The 23,520-nt window shown below is 37.0% G+C and overlaps 2 protein-coding genes across 8 annotated transcripts in view; one reads left to right on the forward strand and one right to left on the reverse strand.

Moving 5' to 3' along the window:
- Nucleotides 1-23,520, reverse strand: part of LOC135753702 (NLR family CARD domain-containing protein 3-like) — a 76,416-nt gene that overhangs the window by 18,307 nt on the left and 34,589 nt on the right. For 2 of the 3 annotated variants that reach the window (XM_073816090.1, XM_073816088.1), the window contains one exon: nucleotides 802-975. In XM_073816090.1, coding sequence (XP_073672191.1) covers nucleotides 802-975 — 174 coding nt within the window. Of the gene's footprint in view, nucleotides 1-310; nucleotides 381-801; nucleotides 976-23,520 lie in introns of all 3 variants that reach the window. The other variant, XM_073816089.1, reaches the window with a different exon arrangement.
- On the forward strand, nucleotides 6,846-22,777 carry LOC135718212 (uncharacterized). Of its 5 annotated transcripts, XM_065240485.2 has the most exons (19): nucleotides 6,849-7,881; nucleotides 8,232-8,258; nucleotides 11,882-13,880; nucleotides 14,111-14,182; nucleotides 15,396-15,470; nucleotides 15,563-15,646; nucleotides 15,762-15,836; nucleotides 15,929-16,012; nucleotides 16,128-16,202; nucleotides 16,283-16,366; nucleotides 16,482-16,556; nucleotides 16,649-16,732; nucleotides 17,910-17,984; nucleotides 18,077-18,160; nucleotides 18,275-18,349; nucleotides 18,442-18,525; nucleotides 21,871-21,951; nucleotides 22,097-22,174; nucleotides 22,407-22,777. In XM_065240485.2, exons 1-19 carry the CDS (start codon nucleotides 7,525-7,527, stop codon nucleotides 22,640-22,642), a joined length of 3,804 nt encoding a protein of 1,267 aa, XP_065096557.1. In that variant the 5' UTR covers nucleotides 6,849-7,524; the 3' UTR covers nucleotides 22,643-22,777. The 5 variants fall into 5 exon arrangements, with proteins under 5 accessions (XP_073672187.1, XP_065096559.1, XP_065096557.1 ...); XM_065240488.1 differs by lacking the exons at nucleotides 6,849-7,881; nucleotides 8,232-8,258 and adding an exon at nucleotides 8,988-9,375; XM_073816086.1 differs by lacking the exons at nucleotides 17,910-17,984; nucleotides 18,077-18,160 and having other exon boundaries at nucleotides 6,846-7,881.

Here is a 23,520-nt window from a genome sequence, read left to right on the forward strand (position 1 = left end):
GTCATTTGATCTGTTTCTCTAAAGTTTAAGTATTAAAAGTGTTGTTTTATTACAGATCTTTTAAATGTGCTCGTGTGGTTTGGTCAAAAAGCAAACTTCTGAGAGTTTGTGGATGTGTATTTTATTTGAAACATGCTGAAAATCATTGTGCCTGTTTAAAACACTGGCAGCAGCATGAGAGCTAACGGTCTTTATTTTTATTCCACAATGTTCCCCATCTGCTGATTAACATGTATTTAGTATGCAAAAAACAGATGATTGACTTTGTAAACTTGTTCAAATATATAATGCTGGAACATCTCTCACTAACTTCTTTCGTGAGAGAATCTTCCTCGATGCTCTGTCATGTCTACAGCGCGAGCGCTTGAGACTCCGCCCACCTGAGCAGATCGTTTGGATTTAAAGGGATGCACACAAAAACGGTGCATTTTTGCTCAGACCCATAAAGTGCCTATTTTAACATGTCACAATAAATTACCTATATGGTATTTTGAGCTAAAACTTCACATATGTACTCTGGGGACATCAAAGATTTATTTAATATCTTAAAAACATCTTGTGGAATGTCCCCTTTAATGAAATGTTAGCTGGCCATCAAAGCTTTTTGCAATTATTTCAAATGCATCTGATCACTGATGAACTTTGCAAAACAAAAACTTCGTGTCACTGCCAATACTTTTGGCCACAACTGTACGGCAGAAGTGTGAGAGTAAAACAATTACATGAAAGTCACTTGTAGTTAATAATGATTAATGAATTTAATAACAAAACTATAAATCAAACAGTAAATTAATAACTCACTGTAGTTTGTGTAGTTTACAGTGTGGATCCTTCAGTAGATCAGAGATCAGCTTCACTCCTGAATCTCCTGGATTATTAAACTTCAGATTGAGTTCAGTCAGGTGTGATGGGTTTGATCTCAGAGCTGAAGCCAAAGCAACAAAACCTTCATCTCCAATACTGCAGGACTCCAGACTGAAGAGAGAAGAAAAACTCCTGACACTTACAGTAAATGAAGTCATGAATTATAATTATATGTACGAGTTAAGTTAAGTTAAGTTAAGTGAATTATAAATATTTATAATTGTTTTTAATATTTGAGTGTCTTTTGTCTTCATGAAAAAGTATCAAAACAAACTGATTGTAATTCTCTTTTGTTTGTCGTGTGTGTGTGTGTGTGTGTGTGTGTGTGTGTGTTTGTTTGGCTATCTTTGTGAGGACCAGCGTGAGTTTTTAACCTTTGGAGTGAGGACCTTTTTACAAAGTGAGGACATTTAGGCCGGTCCTCACTATGTTTTCACTGTAATGGCCTCCAATGGCTGTAATATAGGCTTTTCTCTAAGTTTTAAAGAGGTCCTCAGATTGATGGAAAAATGAGAGGGACCGATATTTTTTTTTACCTTGGATACACACACGGTTTGCTCTCTATCGCCCCCTATGAATTTACAACATATTGCGCCTATAAATAGTCCTTGCGATAGCTCTAAAAAGACTGCTTTTAGGGAATTTCTTCAAATTTGTCATAAATGTTTAGGGTGCAAATTATTTGAGGAGCAGAGTTCAAAGGTGAAGGTCACTGTGACTTCACAAATCAAAATGTTGGCCATAATTGAACTTGTGAATTCAATATCTCACGAATGCCTGAATTTCTTTAAGTCTGACACAAATGTTAAAGCTGATTAGATCTCTATATATTGATATCAAAAACAGAGGAAGGGGGTTTCATTACATCTGGATACATGTCTAGTGATATTTTGAAGTTTGTTGAACAATTTTTGGCTATATCTCAGGTCAAAGGTCAACTTCCATGTGACATCTCAATGTCTTACCAAAACCCTACATATTTTATGCATTTTTATAACCCTCTGCAAGAATAACCATATATATTATTTAAATTATATTTTATGAGTGTATTTATTAAAGTCCAGTTACCTGTGTTACTACAGTAATGATGTATTAAAAATGTAAAACCATGGTGAATTTAGGTATTGCACTTTTTTTATCAAGGATTGCATGATCAGTATCTGAAATTTAAATGGACCTTAAAATATTACATTTATTACGTTATGTTACTGTATTTACACAATATGTGTAAAAATTGCACCATTCACAAACAGTACAGGTTAAAGACTACTGTACAAGTACTGTAATGACAAACACACAATAGAGAAGCATTTCTGTGAAATTATCTCTTAACAGTTAGTCTTCATGTCGATGTACAGTCAATATTAAAGTACAGACAATATTAAATAAACCGACAGTTTCGAATTCACTATGCAAAAAAGTTAACTAAACTCAGAGCATCTGCCAAAATGGTCTGATGGCATCGACAGTGTAAAATAAGAAGCACTTACATTTGAAGATACAGCGAATCACACGTCAATCATCGACGGATTTTCTTCAGTCTGTGCTGTTACAGTATTTATGGAGTGCGCGCGTTTGTCTGACGACGAACAGGTCGCGCGCTTATACTGCCGGGCTTTCATCAATAGTACACGTGTGAAGTTTGCTTTTAGTAAATAGATGTAGTAGTAGATTCATATCCATGCCATCCAACACTCTTTGTGTTCTCCGTGTTTTTATATGACTGAAAAAAACCGCAACAGACGGTTCAGTTTGCGCAGCGTACTGAACAATTCATTCAAACTGAATCGCGATCCAGTTCAAAACATTGTTCAATACATTCGTGATGAAGAATCGACTCAAATGACTCATTTATTTGCAATACACTAAGGAATCGACTCAAATGAGTAATTAATGAGCAAATGGCCAAGAAACAATAATGAATTAAAATACAGTAACGCAGTAAAAGTACAAATTGTCCATTAAATTTACTCCAGTAAGAGTTAAAGTGAACCCTGAAAAAACGGCTAAAATTAGCATAAGCTGGTGAGCTGGTTTTAGCTCTTTGAGTTGAAACAAAAAACAAAACATGGTTACTGTAGTAAAACCATGGTAACAACAAAATAAGTTTTGACAACCATGGATTTCAAAAACCATAGTTAAACTTACTACACTTTTACCACAATAAAGCCATGGTTAATTTACGTAGGCCTAATGGTTAGCTGGTTTTGCTAATGAACCATCTGGTTTACCTGTGTTTTGGTCATTTTTTAAGCTGTTAAGCTGTACAGCTGGTTAAGCTGTACAGCTGGTCAGGTTGGAAGACCCCACCAGCTTGACCAGCTTTGCCAGGCTGGATGGGCCAACTTAAACCAGCTACTGACACCTTAAACCAGCTAAAACCAGCTACCAGCTTATAATAGTTTTAGCTGTTTTTTAGTAGGGCATTTTAAATGTACTAATAGTAAATATTTTCCGAAATCTTACTCAAATACATGTAACGAAGTAAATGTTCCGTTCCTACTCACCTCTGGTTGCATGTATACTTATTACTTAAACGCAGCTTTATGTATTAAGACATATATAGTACAGTTACAGTGGGTTAATGACTTTATATCCATATTTGTGTTGTTTCTACTACTGTGGCACACGCTGACAGTCGTGTAGTCTCTCTTGACTAAACAATGTTGTATTAGATGACTTCAAACTGAACTGTAGGTTAAATAAATCACAACCTTCATCTAAACATTTGACAGAATGACAGTATAGCCTATTTAATGTCTAAATATAAGGCATCACGTGTGAAGGACATGGGCAATTCAGCAAATTCAGATAGGAAACAAAAAGGATGTGGAAATAAACTTTAAGTCTGCCTGGTTTTTGTTACTGTAATTAAAGTTTATATTAATTATTTCATTGAGTCTCCAGTCTTCTTCCTCCAAGCAATTGTTTCTCAGTTTTATGGTTGATACACTTTAGCTCTGATTTGAGTAATTTTGTGGTTATTTATTTTGCTTGTTATCAGAAATAATCTGTACTTTAGATGGACTTCTGTTCTATGCAGACGTTTACTGGAAGTTAATGCTGCGTTCCAGGCAGGTTTTTAAACCCGTGAGTTACGACTTCAAAACCACGACTCACGACCCTATGCGTTCCAGGCAGCCTGTAACTCGTGTTTTTACAACCTTCTACCGGTGAAAGTGCACTGGAACGGCAGTCAAACCCGTGACTTCCCACCCGTGAACTCGTACTAGATCGATGTACTCCCAGTTCAGAGTCGTGAGTCATGGTTTTGAAGTCGTGAGTTACGGGTTACAGGTTGCCTGGAACGCAGCATTAGTTTGGGCCACAAAATCCGTTTGTTTGTGTTATTGCAGCTGAAAGGTCTATAAGCGACGCTTCAGGTGTGCTTACATTGTGCATGTATTGATAAACGTCTGTAAACAGTGTGAGAGGTAAACACGTCCGTATCTGTGTCATGCATGCTCATTACACATAACACTGCACAAGTAAGTTACTGTTATCTTTGTTATAAACCCTGCTTTTTACCATAGGTTAAGAAGCATTTCACACTTGTAATTTAGAAGCGGGGTTTTCCCTAAAATTAACCCAGGGTAAAGTGCTCAGGAGCAGGGTTAGAATGTTATGAGCCCAATTAAACACAGCTGAAGCAGCTAATCAAGGTGTTCAGGGTTGCTTGATAATTACATGACCTAGGGTTTAGGAATGCACAGTGTGAAACGTGAAACAGATATGTCAGGATTCAGTTAACCCGGGGTTTAGAATAACCTGAGGTTAACTATTTCCTTTTAATTTGCTGTGTCATTAATATATTGTTCTAGACAGATCTGACCAGCCCCAAACTTCACATGGTGGTTTTGCAACATCCCCTGAGTGTCATACAAAGATGTCATACAAAGTCTCTAAAATAAGGAGTTTTCTAGTTTTTATGCAGGAATACGGCCTTTATATGCATCTGTGTCTAATAGCCACAGAGATGCTCTTAAATGAACAATGTCAAGTCAAATGAGGGTTAGGCTCGGGGTCTGGTGCTACTATGATACCAAATTTCAACTTTATGTGATCTTTGACCCTTACATGTAGTCACCTTCATAAATATTGGAACAGAAGCACATTTTGTGTTACATAGTTAATAGTGCACACTCTCAGCTTTACTCAGAGGGCATCTGATTGTCTGATCCAGATTGTCTAAATAGTTTAGGACCCTGCTAAAAAAACAGCATACCAGCAAGACCAGCATATGTTGTGTTTTGGTGGTTATTTGCTAGTGCAGTGGTTCTTAACGTTATTCCTGGAGGCCCACTGCCCTGCACATTTTATGTCTCCCTTATTTAACACACCTGATTCAAATCATCAGCTCATTAGAAGAGATCTCCATGAACTGAACTGAGTCTGTCAGACAAAAGAGACATACAAAATGTGCAGGGCAGTGGGCCTCCAGGAATAACATTAAGAACCACTGTGCTAGTGAACACCAGCTAAACCAGCATAGACCAGCATAATTCCCATGCTGGTCCATGCTGGTTTGATGCTGTTTTTTTCAGCAGGGGAATAGCAGCCATTTAATGTAACTGCCCCTTTTAGATATATATCAAAACACAACAAATCGATCAGAGAGATGGCAGGAACCTTAAGAGTGACCAAATCAACATTCTAACTAAAAAAACACAATGGTGAGCTTAGCAACATAAAAATCCTGTACACCTATATAGGATAACAGTGGTGGATGATCTTATTTTACTCTCACATTTTAAACTGCCTAAACTTTTCATCCAAACTGGATGTGTGCACTTTAAGCCTATATTTACTATATGACTTTAACTGGAATAGATTTTGGTAAACTGCTTAAATAACACAAAACCTGCTTCTGTTTCAATACTTATGGAGGTGACTGTTCATTTTCCATGTATACTTTATTATTTTTCATATAATTTATTCTATTGTCATCACTAGTGTTATGCTGTCTATTTTGGAGGTTGATGGAGTTTTACTGAAGTCAGATGTTGTATAACCTGGCCACACAGACATGGTCACTTGGAGGGAGACAGCTATTTGGTTAAAGGCAGGGTATCTGATTTGATCCAAAAACACTTTTAGTTATGCTGATTAAAAGTTTCCTCACATCCTGATAGCAATCACTATGTTAAGTTGAAATGTATGTCATCTGTGAAAGGCGTAGGACCAAAAAATTTTAAACCAATCATAGATCTCGGTTCGAACGGACGTTGCCTTTTTTTGTCCCTCATCCGTAAGCATAATTTGAATGTCACCGCGCAGCTTGTTCACGCAGACACCATACATCATCGGTGCGTTCACGTGCGCTCATCTCCTGTCTGTAAACAGAGGGATAATGATAAACTTTTCTGCTGAATTGACAACCTGCACAGGAGCCACAAAACGAAAGACATCTTTTATAACAACAACAGCAAAAACTGTCTGGATCAGCAAAGAGCAAAAACACAAATGAACATCGGCAACTTTACTGCTTTACCACGATTTGCAAACAGCTGCAGGAGGCAAAAGGTCTAAAAGTTTATTTTGGTAAGGTAGGTACGCGATATGTTTGTATTGAGATGGATTCAGATATTCTACTTTGATGAAACATTGTGTTGCTTATGAAATTTGTGTTCGTTTACGGATTAGCATAACGATATAGTTATGTTACTACGTCTACACAGCCGAAAGTGTGCTTTAACTAATTCTGATGTAAAACAGTTGTTTATGTTGGTTATTTTGGTAATGTTATTCACTTTGTACTGCAAAGTTTTCTCACTGGTGAACGAGACATGAGATGTAAACGTCTGATCTGTGCATGTTCATGTGTTTTGAAAGAGGTGTGACTTTGAATGGCGATTTGAATGGAGAGTGGCATCGTGATTTCATTGCTATTCGATAAATTAAATTAGATACCCTATCTTATAGTGCTGATAGCACAATGCTATCTTCCAGTCACTCACACAGTATGTCCTGTGGTCGACTGCATAAACTGTTTAGACTAGTCATACAAGTTAGTAATCTATTTTCTTCAAAACTGTTTATAACTGTTTTAAGTCAGTTACGTTTGAACGTAGACTGATCTCATTTCAATCCAAAATGTACTGATTAGCCCTAGTTGATCAGACTAGTTCTTAAGACACAGTACATAGTGGCAAAACTAAGGTTGAATGCCCTGTGTTATAAACAGTGACATGTTTGATTAATCTTGCATATTTGGTTAACTCCAAAATGGAATCAGTATTGTCGCTTTACTACAGCTGCTTGACTTCTCAGCGTAAGGATCATTATGAAATTAATATTATTCCTTAATATTTGGAATTTAAAAGTGGGTTTACCCCATGCCATCTAATAAAGTGGGTATATTCTGTATACCTTGCACTACACAACTGTTTGTAGCCACACATTAAAGTAAATGTACATCCATATAACTTCAGCTCACAAACTAATAACTCTGTACCTCTGTGAGCCAGTTAAGTACATTAAATACAGTGTAGACATACTAATTTAATAGAAGTTTAGTTTAGTCTTCATTTTCTCATATAATTCCAATTTAAAGAATTGTTTAATCAATGCATCATTTACATACTGGATTATAATCACTAAATGTTTGCATATAATGCTTAATGGTACTGCTTTTGTAAATTTACTTTAATAAAAGTTTTAATGCAGGCCTTTAACAAAATGAATACAGTGTTAAAATATCATATATTCTTATTAATGCTGAAAAAGTCAAGATTCTTCCATGTGAAACACTGTGAGAATATTGTGATACAAAGTAAACGCCCATCCCCCAATGCCCCAGACCAGTGCTACACTGCACGTGTTTGCGTCGCCCAACCCCCACTCCCCAGACCAGCGCTACACTGCTACACTGTTTCCCCATCCCCCATTTCACTTCACTGCTCATCAGCGTTTGTTTATAACTCATGGTTGATGGAGCGATTTCAGAGAAGATTGGAGAGACTTAGACAGCATCACAATAAATGCGCAAGCCGTTATGAACAAACTTTTCTTCGTCAGGTAAGTGTTCCTAACATTATTATTTTTCTTCATATTTATTTAAATGCATGTTTTTGTTTTAATTGTCCAGAAAGCATAATGCATATCAATTCACAGACTAACATTACACTGTGTCGTTTTTGTAAAACATCTCAATGTTTTAACCCTTGTTTAATGTTTTAAAATTGAATCAGAACTTAAGACCATAGATTGTAACATCAGTACAGCCTGTAGGCCTCACTTTAAGAGTCATGTGATCATAGATTAAGATAAATTAGGATGCATTCATTTGGTTGTATTTGTGCAGTCTTAACATTTTGATATGTTAAATATGTGTTATGCTGATATACATTTTCAATCTTTGTGTCCAGGAAACAATGGGAGAGCGTTCAACACAGGTATGTGCTTTTTCAAAATCTTTTAAAAAGTTGCATTTGTCATTTAATTTAAGGAGGAAATGTGTATTTCGTAATGTTACATTACAGCGTTCCGTGGCCGTTCGCGTGTCACGTTTTAAAACACGTGCTAAACGCGGATCAAAGCCCTTCTTTCTTCCAAAGCGCGCTCCCGTGGCGTGTTTCTTAGCAACCACGAGCTGCGCTCGGCGAGGATAACGTAATGCTTGATCGGATTTAAATCGCTCCTCTGTACCTCGCGTCAAATTGCGTTATTTGTTTCGATGAATCTGGTTGTGACTTTAAAGTGTTTGCACAGAGCTGTCAGTCACTCAAAAGTACGAGAAGGAGTTGCGGAGGTCACTGCTTCCAATGATGACACCATATAGCCTATATATATATATATATATATATATATATATATATATATAAATTTTATTTATATATATAAAAATTTTATTTATATGCATACATATAAATGCAAACATATAAATGAAGAGTTTGGTTCCAAAACGCAATAAACGACGCCATTTTTGAAAAAAATGAGTTACTGCCAGAACCAGTATTATATCAGGTCAATATTAAAAAGTTAATTCTTAATTTTACGCAAAATCCAATATCCGCCGTGTTATTCTGTCATCTTTTCTCCCTTTTTCCCAAAACGCAATAAACGCCACTCCTCCTTTTTTACAGAATGCCATAAATCCACTCCACAGATTACAGCGCACCATTCACGCAATGTAAACAAACAATGGCGCCGCGCTGAGTACACGGAGTCCTAGTTTTCCTCATCTACTTTGTATCAACAAACAAACAAAATCAAAATAATACTTTAATAGCATTGATAAACCTGTGATGGAAACGTAAGTCATCAACATCTAATAATTTACACAAGAGGCACTTTGGGAGACGATCGCTTGTTTGCCCGGACCGACAGCATCAAGTTTCTGTCATGCTAACACATTGACCCCAGGGGATCTTATGAAAGACTTTCCATAATTTTACTCAAAGTCCACGAAAATCGAGCAGGACCAAAACATTACAGCTGATCGCTGTGAAAAACGTTAAGCGAAGACGTCAAGTATAACCGCAGCAATGAAAGTGTTCTTAATATCACAAAGTAAGTGTTTTGATTAATGACATTAATGTTTATTTTTTAAATCAGTGTGTACAACTAGTCAACTAAATGAATATAACATGGCGAAGATGAATGCACATTTATATAGGCGATTGATTCAATAGATTTATAGCATTTTGAATAAAAACTTGTCATGGATTTATGTGAAAGTTTGTAACAGAAAATAGTGGTTTTCATCTTGACACTTTCTTGGTATAGAAAACACGTTTTTACCAAAATTTGTCAAAATAGATTTATTGCGTTTTGTAACCAAACTCTTCAAATATATATATATAATTTTTATTTATATGCATACATATAAATGCATACATATAAAAACATACATACATATATACATACATATATATATAATTTAATGTCCACCTAGCTTTCATTAGTGTCCAGAGTTTAGTGGAAGCACACGGAATGATTGAAAGTGTCACACATTTTCAAACAGTTGCTTTGAACTAAAAACAAACACCTCTGGGTTGAAAGTTCAAAATATCAAACGCTTTTGGTGGTCAGACTTGACGTATTTATTGTTGTATTTAGTAAAAACATACAACAACCATGCGGCGAGGGGTGGATATTGCATGAGATGCATTGTAAAAGTCCTGTGTGGCGGAAACAGATTTTATGCCTCAATTTTGACACACGTGCCCGCAATGTCAGCATTGCTATTTATAGAGACTGTGGTTCAGTCTAATTGTGTTTTTAGGTATGTTCCACATATTAAACATCAAGTATCTGGACACTTCCATTGCCTCTATGCTATAGCACAGGGTTTTTTTAACAGTGGCTGCTGATGACTTCTCTTCTGAGGTGCGTAATTCATAATGTGTTCGCAGTGTCGTGTGTTGCTCGTCATGTCAAAATATTTGTTTGTGTGAACCATGTGCATCATGCCTCTTTTTAAAATACGTGCTTTGTGCACACGCATCGAATGATAAAAGAGATGCTCATGTTCACAAAATACTCGTACGACACCAACTTAACCCTAACTTTGATTACACATAAGATTAAGCGAGTATCTGGCAAATGTGAGCGTCTCTCTTATCATAAACCCCTTTGAAGCATCTGCAGCAGGCTCATATTTTGACATGACGTGATGCACAGTTTACATGACGTGCCGAACACATATTTTTAAAATGATGAACCACACACATAACAGGTTACATACATGTTGTGACGAGCTTTATATCATTTGGCCTCGAAAAATAAGTCACCAGCCACCACTGGTTTTCAGACTTTTGTCAGCTGAACACCTTTGGCCTAAATTATTTACTTAAGAATTTCCCTGTGATTTTCCAGTAAATATTTTATCTCATTTGCACGTTTTAAAAACATTAATTTTTCTTCCGTATTTAAGTTTATTCAGCCCTTTTTTACACAGACATTACAGAAAATGCATCCTGGTTTTGTCTGGAATAGTTTGATCTTCATTCACACTGTCAATGACTTCTCGGAATCTGTGCTTGCATTCACACAGATACAGCAAAGATCCCGTAAAGACACATGACGTTTTTAAAGGAACACGCCCACATTTTGGGAATTTAGCTTATTCACCATATCCCCCAGAGTTAAATAAGTCCATACATACCTTTTTCATCTCCGTGCGTGCTGTAACTCTGTCTGACGCATGCCCCTGCTAGCTTAGTTTTGCACAAAGACTGGAATTGAATGGCTCCAGCTAGCATACTGCTCCAAATAAGTGACAAAATAACGCCAACATTTTCCTATTTATGTGTTGTGACTATACAAATCACACCGTGTACAAATAACAAGGTCATATAAGCCATCTTTTAAAAGTATACATACTGGGAACTATATTCTCAGAAGGTGAAGCACTGCTTCTTGGGCGAAGTGATGTCTGTCGCATGAATTCTCGGTTTTATGATGTACTGTAGTATTGCATAATGGTTACATGACATTCAATTATACAAATCTTAGTAAGTTTTTCGTAACACTTTACAATAAGGTAGTATTAGTAAACATTAGTAAATGCAGTAACTAACATCAATAAACAATGAACAATATAGTTTTTCAAGATGTATTAAGTCTTGTTAATGTTAGTTATTCATGTTAGTTCATGGTGCATTAATTAATGTTAAAAGTTATAACGCTTGATTTTATAAATGCATTAACAAATGCTGAAATTAAAATGAACAAAGATTAATATATGCTGTAGAAATATTGTTCATTGTTAGTTCATGCTATCTAATGCATTAACTAATTGTTAAGAAGTATAGTCTTATTATAAAGTGTTGCCAGTTTTTTTCCTCTTTTTTTTTTTAAACGTACTTTAAATTCATTTTACGATTAAATTGTAAGCATTTGCTATTAACTCATGAACCCTGCGATTTCAATTTGACATTCTGATCATAAGGATTATACCATTAAAAGTTCTTTATGTATTAATGTGAAAGATTTTAAATGATTTAATAGATATAACTAGGAGCCAACTCTCTGCTTTTTTTCTGATAATAATAATAATACTTTTAATTTGTAGCTGGATGCTATTTCTGAGGAGCAGGAGGATAGTGATTCATCAGAATCAGAGTTATCCAGTTGTGCAGGACTAGACCCAGATTACAAACCAGGTCAGAGTTCATCGTCCAGTGATTTGAGCCCAGACAAAGGTTCATCGTGGAAGAACCCAATGATGTCCAGTGAAATACTTGAATGTTCCGACACAAATTCTAGCGACGGTGCCATCAAAAAAACTGAAAACACAAGAACGTATGGAAAAAAACACCATAAACTACACAAGATAAAAAAGACAGATACATCCAAATTAAATGTGACCCTAAAAATTTGCACAAGGCGGGAAGACAAGAAAAGAGCTTGGGACAAAAGACATTATTGCCTCTACTGTGGGAAATCTCAGTTAAAGATTTCAAGACATTTAGAGAGAAAACACATGGATGTCAAAGATGTGGCATATGCCTTCAGCTTTTCATTAGGATCAAAACAAAGAAAAAGTCTTTTAGAACAGCTCCGCAACAAAGGAGACTTTAAACATAATTCCAAAGTTCTGGAAAAAGGCAGAGGACAAATAGTGACGTGGAAGCAGCCATCTGATAAAGCCTCGGTTAAGGATTATTTGCCTTGCCCATACTGTTTTGGAATGTTTAAGAGAAAAGACCTTTGGAGACATCAATCATCATGCAGAACAAGAAAATCTTGTGTGACCGATGAAAAAACAAAGAATAGACGAAGTAGAATACAAAGTCGCGCCGCATCCCTGCTTCCTATTGCAGCTTCCTCAGATGGCTGTCAGAGCATCATTAACCAAATGAGACAAGATGATGTTTCGTTTCATATCAGGAGTGATAGTTTAATTTGCAACTATGGTGAATCACTGTACGCAAAACATGGTCGAGTGAAGTCCAGGCACCAGTACATTGCACAAAGAATGAGAGAGCTTGGCCGATTCATGTTAGTGGCTAAGGACATGGACAAGACAGTCAATTATCTTGAAGATTTGTGTGTGCCATCAAAATATCAGCTTGTTGTCAGTGTTGCCAAGTGTCTAACTCAGTTTAGTCCAGGCAAAAATGAGTTTGGAAAACCTTCAACAGCAGTCAAAATTGGATTCTGTCTTAAAGGGGCTGTGGAGGTCCTAATAGGACAGACTCTAATGAATGAAGATGATCTTGCAGAAAAGAAAGCTAAAAAGTTTTTGGAACTTCTGGAGAAAAACTGGAGAAACAGTGTTTCTGTCACAGCTCACCAAACCATACAGGAAAAAAGATGGAATAAAGATGATGACATCCCCCTCACAAAAAATGTTATTGCTTTAAGAGACCATCTCAGGATGGTAGAAGATGAAGCAAGAAATGAATTGACAGAACAAATGGATTTACATGCATACAAAACATTAAACGAGTCCGTTCTAGCACAGGTCATTATCTTCAACAAGCGGCGTGAAGGGGAAGCATCACGCCTTACTCTTGACGTTTACATGAAAGCAAGCACAAGTGCCATAAACGAGGACATTTATAAAACCTTGTCACCATTGGAAAAGCAGCTCAGCAAGTTATTAACTCGCATAGAAATCAGAGGAAAACGAGGAAAGAAAGTTCCAGTTTTCTTGACAAAGAGAATGAAGGCATCAATTGATTTGTTGGTTCAAAAGCGAGTGGAAGCTGGTGTACCTGCTGAAAATCCCTATCTCTTTGCAAGACCCGGTGTGATGACAAACATACGCGGATGTGACTGTCTGCGGAAATATGCAAAAAAAAGCAAAGCAGAAAACCCTGAACTCTTGAGGTCAACTAAATTAAGAAAGCAAGTTGCCACACTCTGCCAACTCTTGGACCTTAGTGAACAAGAACTGGAGCAAGTTGCAAGGTTCATGGGACATGATATCAGAGTTCACCGTGACTTTTATAGGCAAACGGACAAAACATTTCAAATTGCCAAAATAAGTAAGCTTCTGTTTGCAATGGAGCAAGGCACTCAGACTTTAAGGGGGAAGAACCTTAATACACTTGCACCGGCCTGTGGTACGTTTGCAGTTTTATCTCCAATGCATTTTTATTGTGTAGCCACACATCTTTTAACTGCCTGTGGTTTACCCACTAGGGTAATTTTTAAGAGCTAATCATTGACTTTATTGGACAACTGATAGCAGATTTATCATTTACTGTATACTACCAATGTAATTATTTTAATTTAGAAGTAGTCCATGTAAAAGTATATTTCTATAAAATTTTAATGTTGTTATCTGTTTCAGGTGAAGGTCCCACACTGAATTCTGTGGGTGTCTCACCGAGAACAAAGAGAAAGAGAGTAAAGCTGGCTGAGGGTAAGTTTTTAAGTTTCAAATTTTTTGGCACTAACACTAGGGGACCATACGTGCCATTTTCCCCAGGACGTGTCTTGGCCAGGATTTCGGGTGCATCTTCTGGAAGTATAATTTGTCGAACGCATACGTCATCGAGAACACATCCTGGGAAAATGGCACATATGGTCACCCTAACTAAGACCGTGTCCTAACTACATGTGAAGCGATATGATTCCAGCGACAGGCAGTTTGTCTGTCCATACTGAACAGGACTAAAGGGCTCGTTGTAGTCGTGCGTAGGTCCTATGGCATAGCCGGGACGGCGTAGGTTCCGCGTCGGTTTTCATTTATACTTTTGCATCGTCATGCAAACACACGCACAGACCGCTGGTAGGCAGTAACCATGCGTGTCACGACAGCAGCAGCGCAAACGTCAAAGAAGGAGAAGCTTAGCAAGTTAACCCACAAACGAAGAAGAAACAGCAACTTGTTGTGTATAATTTGAGAATTCCAGCAATGATGGAAGTAAATAAACAGCGACTTTTGATGCAGTTTGAGTTAAATCACTCCTCAACTTGGCTCATCTTGTTTTCACCATCACAAACGGAAATACCTATGACGCAGTTTTTTTTACCTGACGGGAGGGGTTCTGGTGGACCAATCACAGCGCTTGTGGTCCGCGTAGATCTGACGTGCTGTTAAAATTTTTGTGAGGTGCGTGTCAGGCTACGCAAAGCTACGCTCGTAGAACCTATGCACGACTATAAATCGGGCTTAAACAGGGGCGTGCCACATCATAACAGTTTGCTCTGTTTGTGTGCTGCCCTATCACACTGCAGCTGAAGAGCATGCACACATACACAGACACATTCCTACGCTTCTTGGTGCTTTCCCCTGTGCAACTTTAGGGATTTGTTATTTATTTCTGCTTTTGAATCAAACATCTACAAACATGAAAGAGGAGAGACATAATATTCATAATGCGCATAGCTTTCATCAAATAAGATCTCTGTATAGGTGGTGCTGTCAGCCATGACATGTCAGACCGTTTCTAAAATAGAGTAATTGTGGTATCACGTTGTGGTTGGTTAGGACAAAACTCTGATTATCATGGAAAACATACCTTTTATCGGATGTCGCCGTGGTGCATGTAGTTAGGACATGGTGTTAGAAGCACCTGAAACGTAATTATCTCAGTAAAGAGTTTATATGCAAAGGACTTTTTGTTTTTTAGATGGAGGTTCTGATCTCTCCTCACCTGAAAAGACACGTCAATCATGCCGTGAAGCTGATGGTTCAGATGTAGATGGTAAGTAATGTTTGAATCTTGAAGACATGTACCACGAGAGTTAACAATACCTAATGTTTTTACTAATAGCTTCTCATGCATTTCTGCTACAGATGATTGTTCAGGAGCAAACCTGAAGAAAAAACCCACACCAAATAAGAACAGACGACGACAGACCAAGAGTGAGGAAACAAAGGGTAAGTTGTTTTTTATGATATGATTCAAATCTCTGTTTTGTGTCCAGCTCAGTTAATAAAACACCTGATCCTGTTATAATGTATGAAGCTCACAGTTACACTTTTTGTTTTTTAGATGGAGGTTTTGATCTCTCCTCCCCTGAAAAGAGACTTAAATCATGCCGTGAAGCTGATGGTTCAGATGTAGATGGTAAGTAATGTTTGAATCTTGAAGACATGTACCACGAGAGTTAACAATACCTAATGTTTTTACTAATAGCTTCTCGTGCATTTCTGCTACAGATGATTGTTCAGGAGCAAACCTGAAGAAAAAACCCACACCAAATAAGAACAGACGGCGACAGACCAAGAGTGAGGAAACAAAGGGTAAGTTGTTTTTTATGATATGATTCAAATCTCTGTTTTGTGTCAAGCTCAGTTAATTAAACACCTGATCCTGTTATAACGTATGAAGCTCACAGTTACACTTTTTGTTTTTTAGATGGAGGTTTTGATCTCTCATCTCCTGAAAAGACACGTCAATCATGCCATGAAGCTGATGGTTCAGATGTAGATGGTAAGTAATGTTTGATGTACCACCAGAGTTAACAATACCTAATGTTTTCACTAATAGCTTTTCATGCGTTTCTGCTACAGATGATTGTTCAGGAGCAAACCTGAAGAAAAAACCCACACCAAATAAGAACAGACGGCGACAGACCAAGAGTGAGGAAACAAAGGGTAAGTTGTTTTTTATGATATGATTCAAATCTCTGTTTTGTGTCAAGCTCAGTTAATAAAACACCTGATCCTGTTATAATGTATGAAGCTCACAGTTACACTTTTTGTTTTTTAGATGGAGGTTTTGATCTCTCATCCACTGAAAAGACACGTCAATCATGCCGTGAAGCTGATGGTTCAGATGTAGATGGTAAGTAATGTTTGAATCTTGAAGACATGTACCACGAGAGTTAACAATACCTAATGTTTTTACTAATAGCTTCTCATGCGTTTCTGCTACAGATGATTGTTCAGGAGCAAACCTGAAGAAAAAACCCACACCAAATAAGAACAGACGACGACAGACCACGAGTGGGGAAACAAAGTGTAAGTTGTTTTTTATGACATGATCAGGGCTTTACACTAAATTTTTGCACTGGTTGCACTGGTGCGCCTAACATTTTTTTCTTAGGTGCACCAGCACAAAAGTTAGGTGCACCCAAATTTTTGACCGCATCGGATTTGTGGTTCACCCAAAAATGAAAGTTCTGTCATAATTTACTCACTCTCATGTTGTTACAAACCTGTATAAATGTCTTTGTTCTGGTGAACATGAATGAAAATATTTTTAGGAATGTTTGTAACCAAATCATTCATGAGCCCCATTCACTTTCATAGTATAATTTTTTCCTACTATAGAAGTGAATGGGACTCATGCTTGGTTTGGTTATTAACATTCCTCAAAATATCTTGCTTCGTGTTCATCAGAACAAAGACATTTTGCAGGTTTGTAACAAAATGAGGGAGAGTTAATGATGACAGAATTTTCATTTTTGGGTGAACTGTCCCTTTAAGACCGCTAGTTTAGCGCCCATGGTGGTTTAATACAGAATATAAACATGTAGGCTATTTTATAATTTTCATGTTGTCATTCCATTTTCCTTATACGAGGCATGCACAGTCCTGTTTGATAACCCGCATCCGCGCGATTAAAATAACACTTGACCTGTTATCCGACATCAGCATCAATTTATTTCATACCCGCCCATTTGACAAAGACTGCGACTGGCCGCACCGCAAATCGTGAAGTAAGAAGTAGAAACTTTTAAAGATCATCATGCAGAACATTGACAGAAATAAGCACAGGGCAATGATTAGACAAATATATTATCATTTAATGTAAAACTTTGTGAGGGTCGGCAGATTGACAGCTGAGGGTTCAGCAGTGTTTGAACACTCATAAGCGCTGCGCTTATATTTATAATTACCTGATAAATTGATGATATGATGGCAGTGATTCCAAAGGGATGTCCAAAAAAACCCTAAAGTAAAATTTTAAATGTTTAAAGTTTAATATCTCTTTATCGCTGCCCTGCGTAAACCCGGCCAGTGATGGAATGATACGCGTGATGATCTTGCATCTTGCATTACCTTAAATTACCTTAAATTATGGTCATATAAATAAAAGTAAAACAACATTCAAAACCGTAATGGTGTTCGTTTATTTATGTGAAGTTACACTCACAATAATATGAAGCTCAATGTTACACTTTTTGTTTTTTAGATGGAGGTTCTGATCTCTCCTCCCCTAAAAAGAGACTTAAATCATGCCATGAAGCTGATGGCTCAGATGTAGATGGTAAGTAATGTTTGAATCTTGAAGACATGTACCACGAGAGTTAACAATACCTAATGTTTTTACTAATAGCTTCTCATGCATTTCTGCTACAGATGATTGTTCAGGAGCAAACCTGAAGAAAAAACCCACACCAAATAAGAAAAGACGACGACAGACCAAGAGTGGGGAAACAAAGTGTAAGTTGTTTTTATGACCTGATTCAAATCTCTGTTTTGTGTCAAGCTCAGTTAATAAAACACCTGATCCTGTTATAATGTATGAAGCTCACAGTTACACTTTTTGTTTTTTAGATGGAGGTTTTGATCTCTCATCCACTGAAAAGACACGTCAATCATGCCGTGAAGTTGATGGTTCAGATGTAGATGGTAAGTAATGTTTGAATCTTGAAGACCTGTACCACGAGAGTTAACAATACCTAATGTTTTTACTAATAGCTTCTCGTGCGTTTCTGCTACAGATGATTGTTCAGGAGCAAACCTGAAGAAAAAACCCACACCAAATAAGAACAGACGGCGACAGACCAAGAGTGGGGAAGCAAAGGGTAAGTTGATTATTTTTTAAGTAAACACAATACAACAGACATTTAAATCTGTAACAAACTGCTGAGAGACACGAAGGGTTGAGCATCCAAATGCAGTTTAATATCAGGGCAATCCACAAACATAAGTCCAAGTAAACAGGCAGACAGGTGACCTTTCTCTTTACTAAAAAGCATAAATGAATGAAGCCAAAGATCTTTATAATGAACTGGTCTCCAGTGTGACCACAGCTTAAATCTTTGTATTTCTGCTTTGCATAAGTTCTTCAAATACAGTTGCAAGAATAATACATTTTACTTGTTGTGGATCAATTGATGTTAGCAGGTAAATTTATATGCGTCACATTGAGCGTGCTTCCCTTTCCAGAACGTGAAAAAAATATATAAATCACATTATAAATAGTATTTATATACAATATAAAAAGAGTATCCCACATTAAAAGAACATTAGGGTTTAGGGATGTTTGATTGAAAGTTTGTTTTTTTCATGGTAAATTATTTGTTTAGAATAATCGATAGATTAGTCGTTATAAAAATAGTTGTTAGTGGCATCCCTAGATCATGTAGATGGTTTCAGCAGTAACAACATAAACAAACGGCTTTTGTGGAACACATGTAACTTCTGGTAAACCCTGCTAAGAATAAATAACAACAAAGTCCTTTTTAAAGTAGTTTATTTATATAACAAGCAAATTAAACAACACGTAGATTACCTAGGAAACCAAAACATTTGTTATTTTTGACAAGGTATTTGTTCAATGGTTCAATTTAGCAACTAATCAGACCATTAAACAAACAGAGACTGAAAGTAAAAGACATTCACAAAACGTGCTCAAAACTAATGGTATATTTTTAACTTATTTTTTTTTAAACTTATTTGTCTATGCATTTACCTTTTACCAAAAGTGCCTGTCATTCCCTTTGACATCTTTATAAAATATCACGGCTAGCAACCTTCTACAATGCAAGTACATCACTCGGATATAAGTCAAAATCTTCACTCTGGGTAACTAAGTATTGTCTAATATTAGCCATTGTCTAATTCATTTTTAGATTTTACTCACTATTGTGTGCATTTAGAGGCCAAGTATAATTTTAGCTTAAGTATAACTTTAGTATATTTTCAGTTGCTAAACACTGACAGAAAGCTTGAGTTTTACTCTCGATCTGCCCAACGCCACATGAAATCAAACATGTCTAATAAACTACAAACTTAACAATTACCGTGAACTTCATTGCACTGGCTTTGCGGAGACAGGATGCATATCTTCTGACCTTCAAAAACAATTTACATCAAAATGACATAAACATACTTGTTTCCGGATCATAAAACATGTATGGGGGGGACCATCATGAGTGTGGGAGGACCATCATCGTACTCTGGTATGTTTGGCAGAGTTAGGGTGTACTCGCATTATGTGAACCATACTGTACCAAGGTACGTTTGAGCCCAAAGTACAGTTCGTTTTGCTAGTGTGATTGCTTCGAATTGTACCAGAGTGTGGTACGCTTAAGCGTAAGGTGGTGCACTTTGCAGAGGTTGTCTCGGGTAGGGTTTACTTTCATTCGGGGGTGAGGCACTCGCTTCTGAATGCCAAGCTTCGTGTCATGGTAAGGGGCTGTTTACATCTGGTATTAAGATGCGTTTTGGTGGACGAGAGAGACACATCAAGTTCACACTTGGTATTTTAATTGATCTCTTTTGTCCACATTCGACCGCTTCTGTCCTGATTGCTTTGAGGGGATGGGCTGTGGAGACTGTGGGCGAGTCCCTCTGCTTTCGTTTAAACGCGAGTGGGAGAAATGACAGGTTTAAATTGATGTGAACTAATATTATTTTAGAGTCTGCTGCTTATATTATTTGTAAACATGCTGCACAGTGTTTTGTACATGTAGAGCTTTCTCTGATATTTCAGAAAAATGTATGAAATAAGCTCACACAACTTTCACATGCTCGGAAATTAAAACAAATGAAAGAGGCGGACAGCAGCCACTTCATTTTTATCAATGAAAGCCTTAAGATAGCGCTGTATATTGTGTGTTCGCTCTAGAAGTCAGATCCTATGTAAAAACATTGTGCTCAATACATTACACATTAGATCAATAGGCGGAGAGTCAAAAGTCTTTTGTGGCTGCTCAAGCACATTTAACCACATGAGCATCTACACCACAAAGCAATCAGGTCGAATGTGTTTTCAACAACTTAATGTGGTCAAAAGTTGACGAGGTTAAAAAGTTTTAGACCTCGTTTACACTTGTCTATAGCGTTGTTCACTTGTGATCTGAACAGGCAAAATGCATCTTAATACCAGGGGTAAACAGCCTCAATAACAATTGGACATGTGCAGCACAAATGCATACAGTTGCGCATCATCCCATCCTAAATGACCCCAGGTAACAGAGGTGTGTTTGACATCATGCACGCTGCACGGACCGATCGTGAGTGATTGGAGAGCAGACTGCTCACACACATAATTATATACACATTTATTATACACAGTTATTTACCATCTATGTATTAAACTCGCATATTTTTTTACTCAGACTGCAGGCACAACGTCCACTTCTTTAGTGTCAACACTGTGGTACATGATTTCTGTAAACACAAATGTAGATAAACTTTATATTTAAAAAAATAAGGTTAAGGTACACACAGAAAAAATACTTTATTGCAAAGGCATCTGGAATCCATGAAGTGAAGTAAAATGTTTTTTAAATGCCACAATCTTGGACCTGATCTAAATAGATACTTTAAACAACAAGCATGTCTTGAAAGGCAGGTTTTCATGAGTTAAATATACAAAACAGTAAAATTTGCTAGCTGTTAACCCACACATACTGATTTGTGGTTTTGATCAAAGATCATCTCATCTTGGCCCTTTTTTCGCAGACTGAGAATTTATCTACACACATTCACAGTTATTTATTTTAAATGGCAACTATAACAATTCGAACACTTCTAGTATAAAGACAAAAATCAATTACATAAAACAATTATGAAATGGGATGAAATTGAACTTTACCTTGCTGTAAAAACGTTTCAAAAGAAACCGACGGTCGTGTGGGTAGCTGTTTGATTTCGCATCATACAGGTCCTCTGGTGGGTGGGTGCTTAGTTATTGGTAAGTCCTTTTCCATAGGTGGATTTTACACTGTTGATGTAAACCGACTCTTACAATTTCCATGTAGATTGCAAAAAATGTTATAATTCCAGCAGAGACAGTACAGTATTCAACCACCCTTACACTATATACTGTCTAAAAGTTTGTGGCTCAACAAATCTTGTAATGCATGACCGTACAAAACTCCTGTTACAGGCACAGGTTTATGTGTGACTTTGTTTTTTAGATGGAGGTGCTGATCTCTCCTTCCTTGAAAAGCGACTTAATTCATGCCGTGAAGATGGTAGTTCAGAATCAGATGTAGATGGTAAGTAATGTTTTAATCTTGTTTGTAGTAGTGTGATAGTGTTTCATGAAGGCTTGATGTCACATTTTACTGTTTACACTTTAGTACACAGGGTTAACAATACCTAATGTTTTTACTAATAGCTTCTCATGCGTTTCTGCTACAGATGAGTGTTCAGGAGCAAACCTGCTGAAAAAACCCACAACAAATAAGAAAATAGGACGACAGACCAAAAGTGCCAAAGGTATTGCCTGTGAGCAAGCAGTTGCAGTTTAAAAAAAAACTTTATTTAATTGATACTTTTAGTTGTTCATGTAACTTAGCAACACTAAAGATTGTGGGTTTGATTACCAGGGAATGCAAATAATGTATATGTTAAATGCAGTGCAAGTTACTTTGGATAAAAGCTTTTGCCAAAAGTATAAATGTAAATGGTTTATGATTTAATGTTACAAAATCTACATTGCCATTTGTAGTGTCGGCCAAGGTAAATGTGAAGAGACCATGGAGTGAGGCAGAGAGGAGTGCAGTACACAAACACTTGGCCAAGTTTATAGCCGAGCGCAGAGTTCCTGGAAAACTGCCATGCATGAAGTGCATAGAGGAAGAAGAAGCCCTAAATGAACGATCTTGGAAGGATGTGAAGAATTTTGTGTACAACACAATTGTAACTCTAAATCGGAGATCTGCTTCAAGAAAACTAAAATTTTAAAGGCAAAATGTGGTGTTCATCTCAATCTCTCTTTCTCCGTTTCTCACTTTTCCTTTTTTTGGTTTTAACATTTTGTTGTAACGTTTACTGTTTTCTGAAAATGTTAACAAAATAAATGTTCATCTGGTTACTGCAGATGGTATCTCTCTTGCAGCTTTTTGGGAATTGCGGGATGGTGGGTATATATATTGCTAAATTTGGTTCCTTTAGTATAATTAATAATTGCACAGGAAACTCTTTGCATTTTAGTACTGTTGTCAGATTATAATACCAAAAATATTTAGTTTTTTAAAAACCCCAGTTTGTGGCTTGCATGATGAAACATTAAATGGCAAAGATGGTTGAAAGCTAAATCAATGTAGTTCAAACAATACATTGACAAATGAACTCAATAGCGCCCCCATGAAAATGTCCTCGCTCTGCTGGTAAAAAACTTTTTCTTTCCCTTTGTTTTATTAAGAATCTGAGGTGATAACTAGGCTCATGGGCACCCCTAGTGTTAGAATATAACATTTGTTTATCTCAAATTAAAGCAGAAATGGTGGTCCTCATACTGCAGGTTAATTTACCCGGTCCTCATTTTGGTAGTTGTACAGGAATGTGTGTGTGTGTGTGTGTGTGTGTGTGTGTGTGTGTGTGTGTGTGTGTGTGTGTGTGTGTGTGTGTGTGTGTGTGCGTGCGTGCGCGTGTGTGTGTGCGTGTGTGTGTGCGTGCGTGTGTGTGTGTGTGTGTGTGTGTTGAGTCTCTTACACTATGATGAACAACATTATATGAAGATGATTCTCATCCACTTTCAAGGGCGTAGGTTTGATTCTGGCATTGGTGGGGACATAAATAAAATGGTCGCATTGCAAAAACTTGACATAAACAACAGACAA

This window comes from Paramisgurnus dabryanus, chromosome 10, assembly GCF_030506205.2.
Source record: "Paramisgurnus dabryanus chromosome 10, PD_genome_1.1, whole genome shotgun sequence".
Lineage (NCBI taxonomy): Eukaryota > Metazoa > Chordata > Actinopteri > Cypriniformes > Cobitidae > Paramisgurnus > Paramisgurnus dabryanus.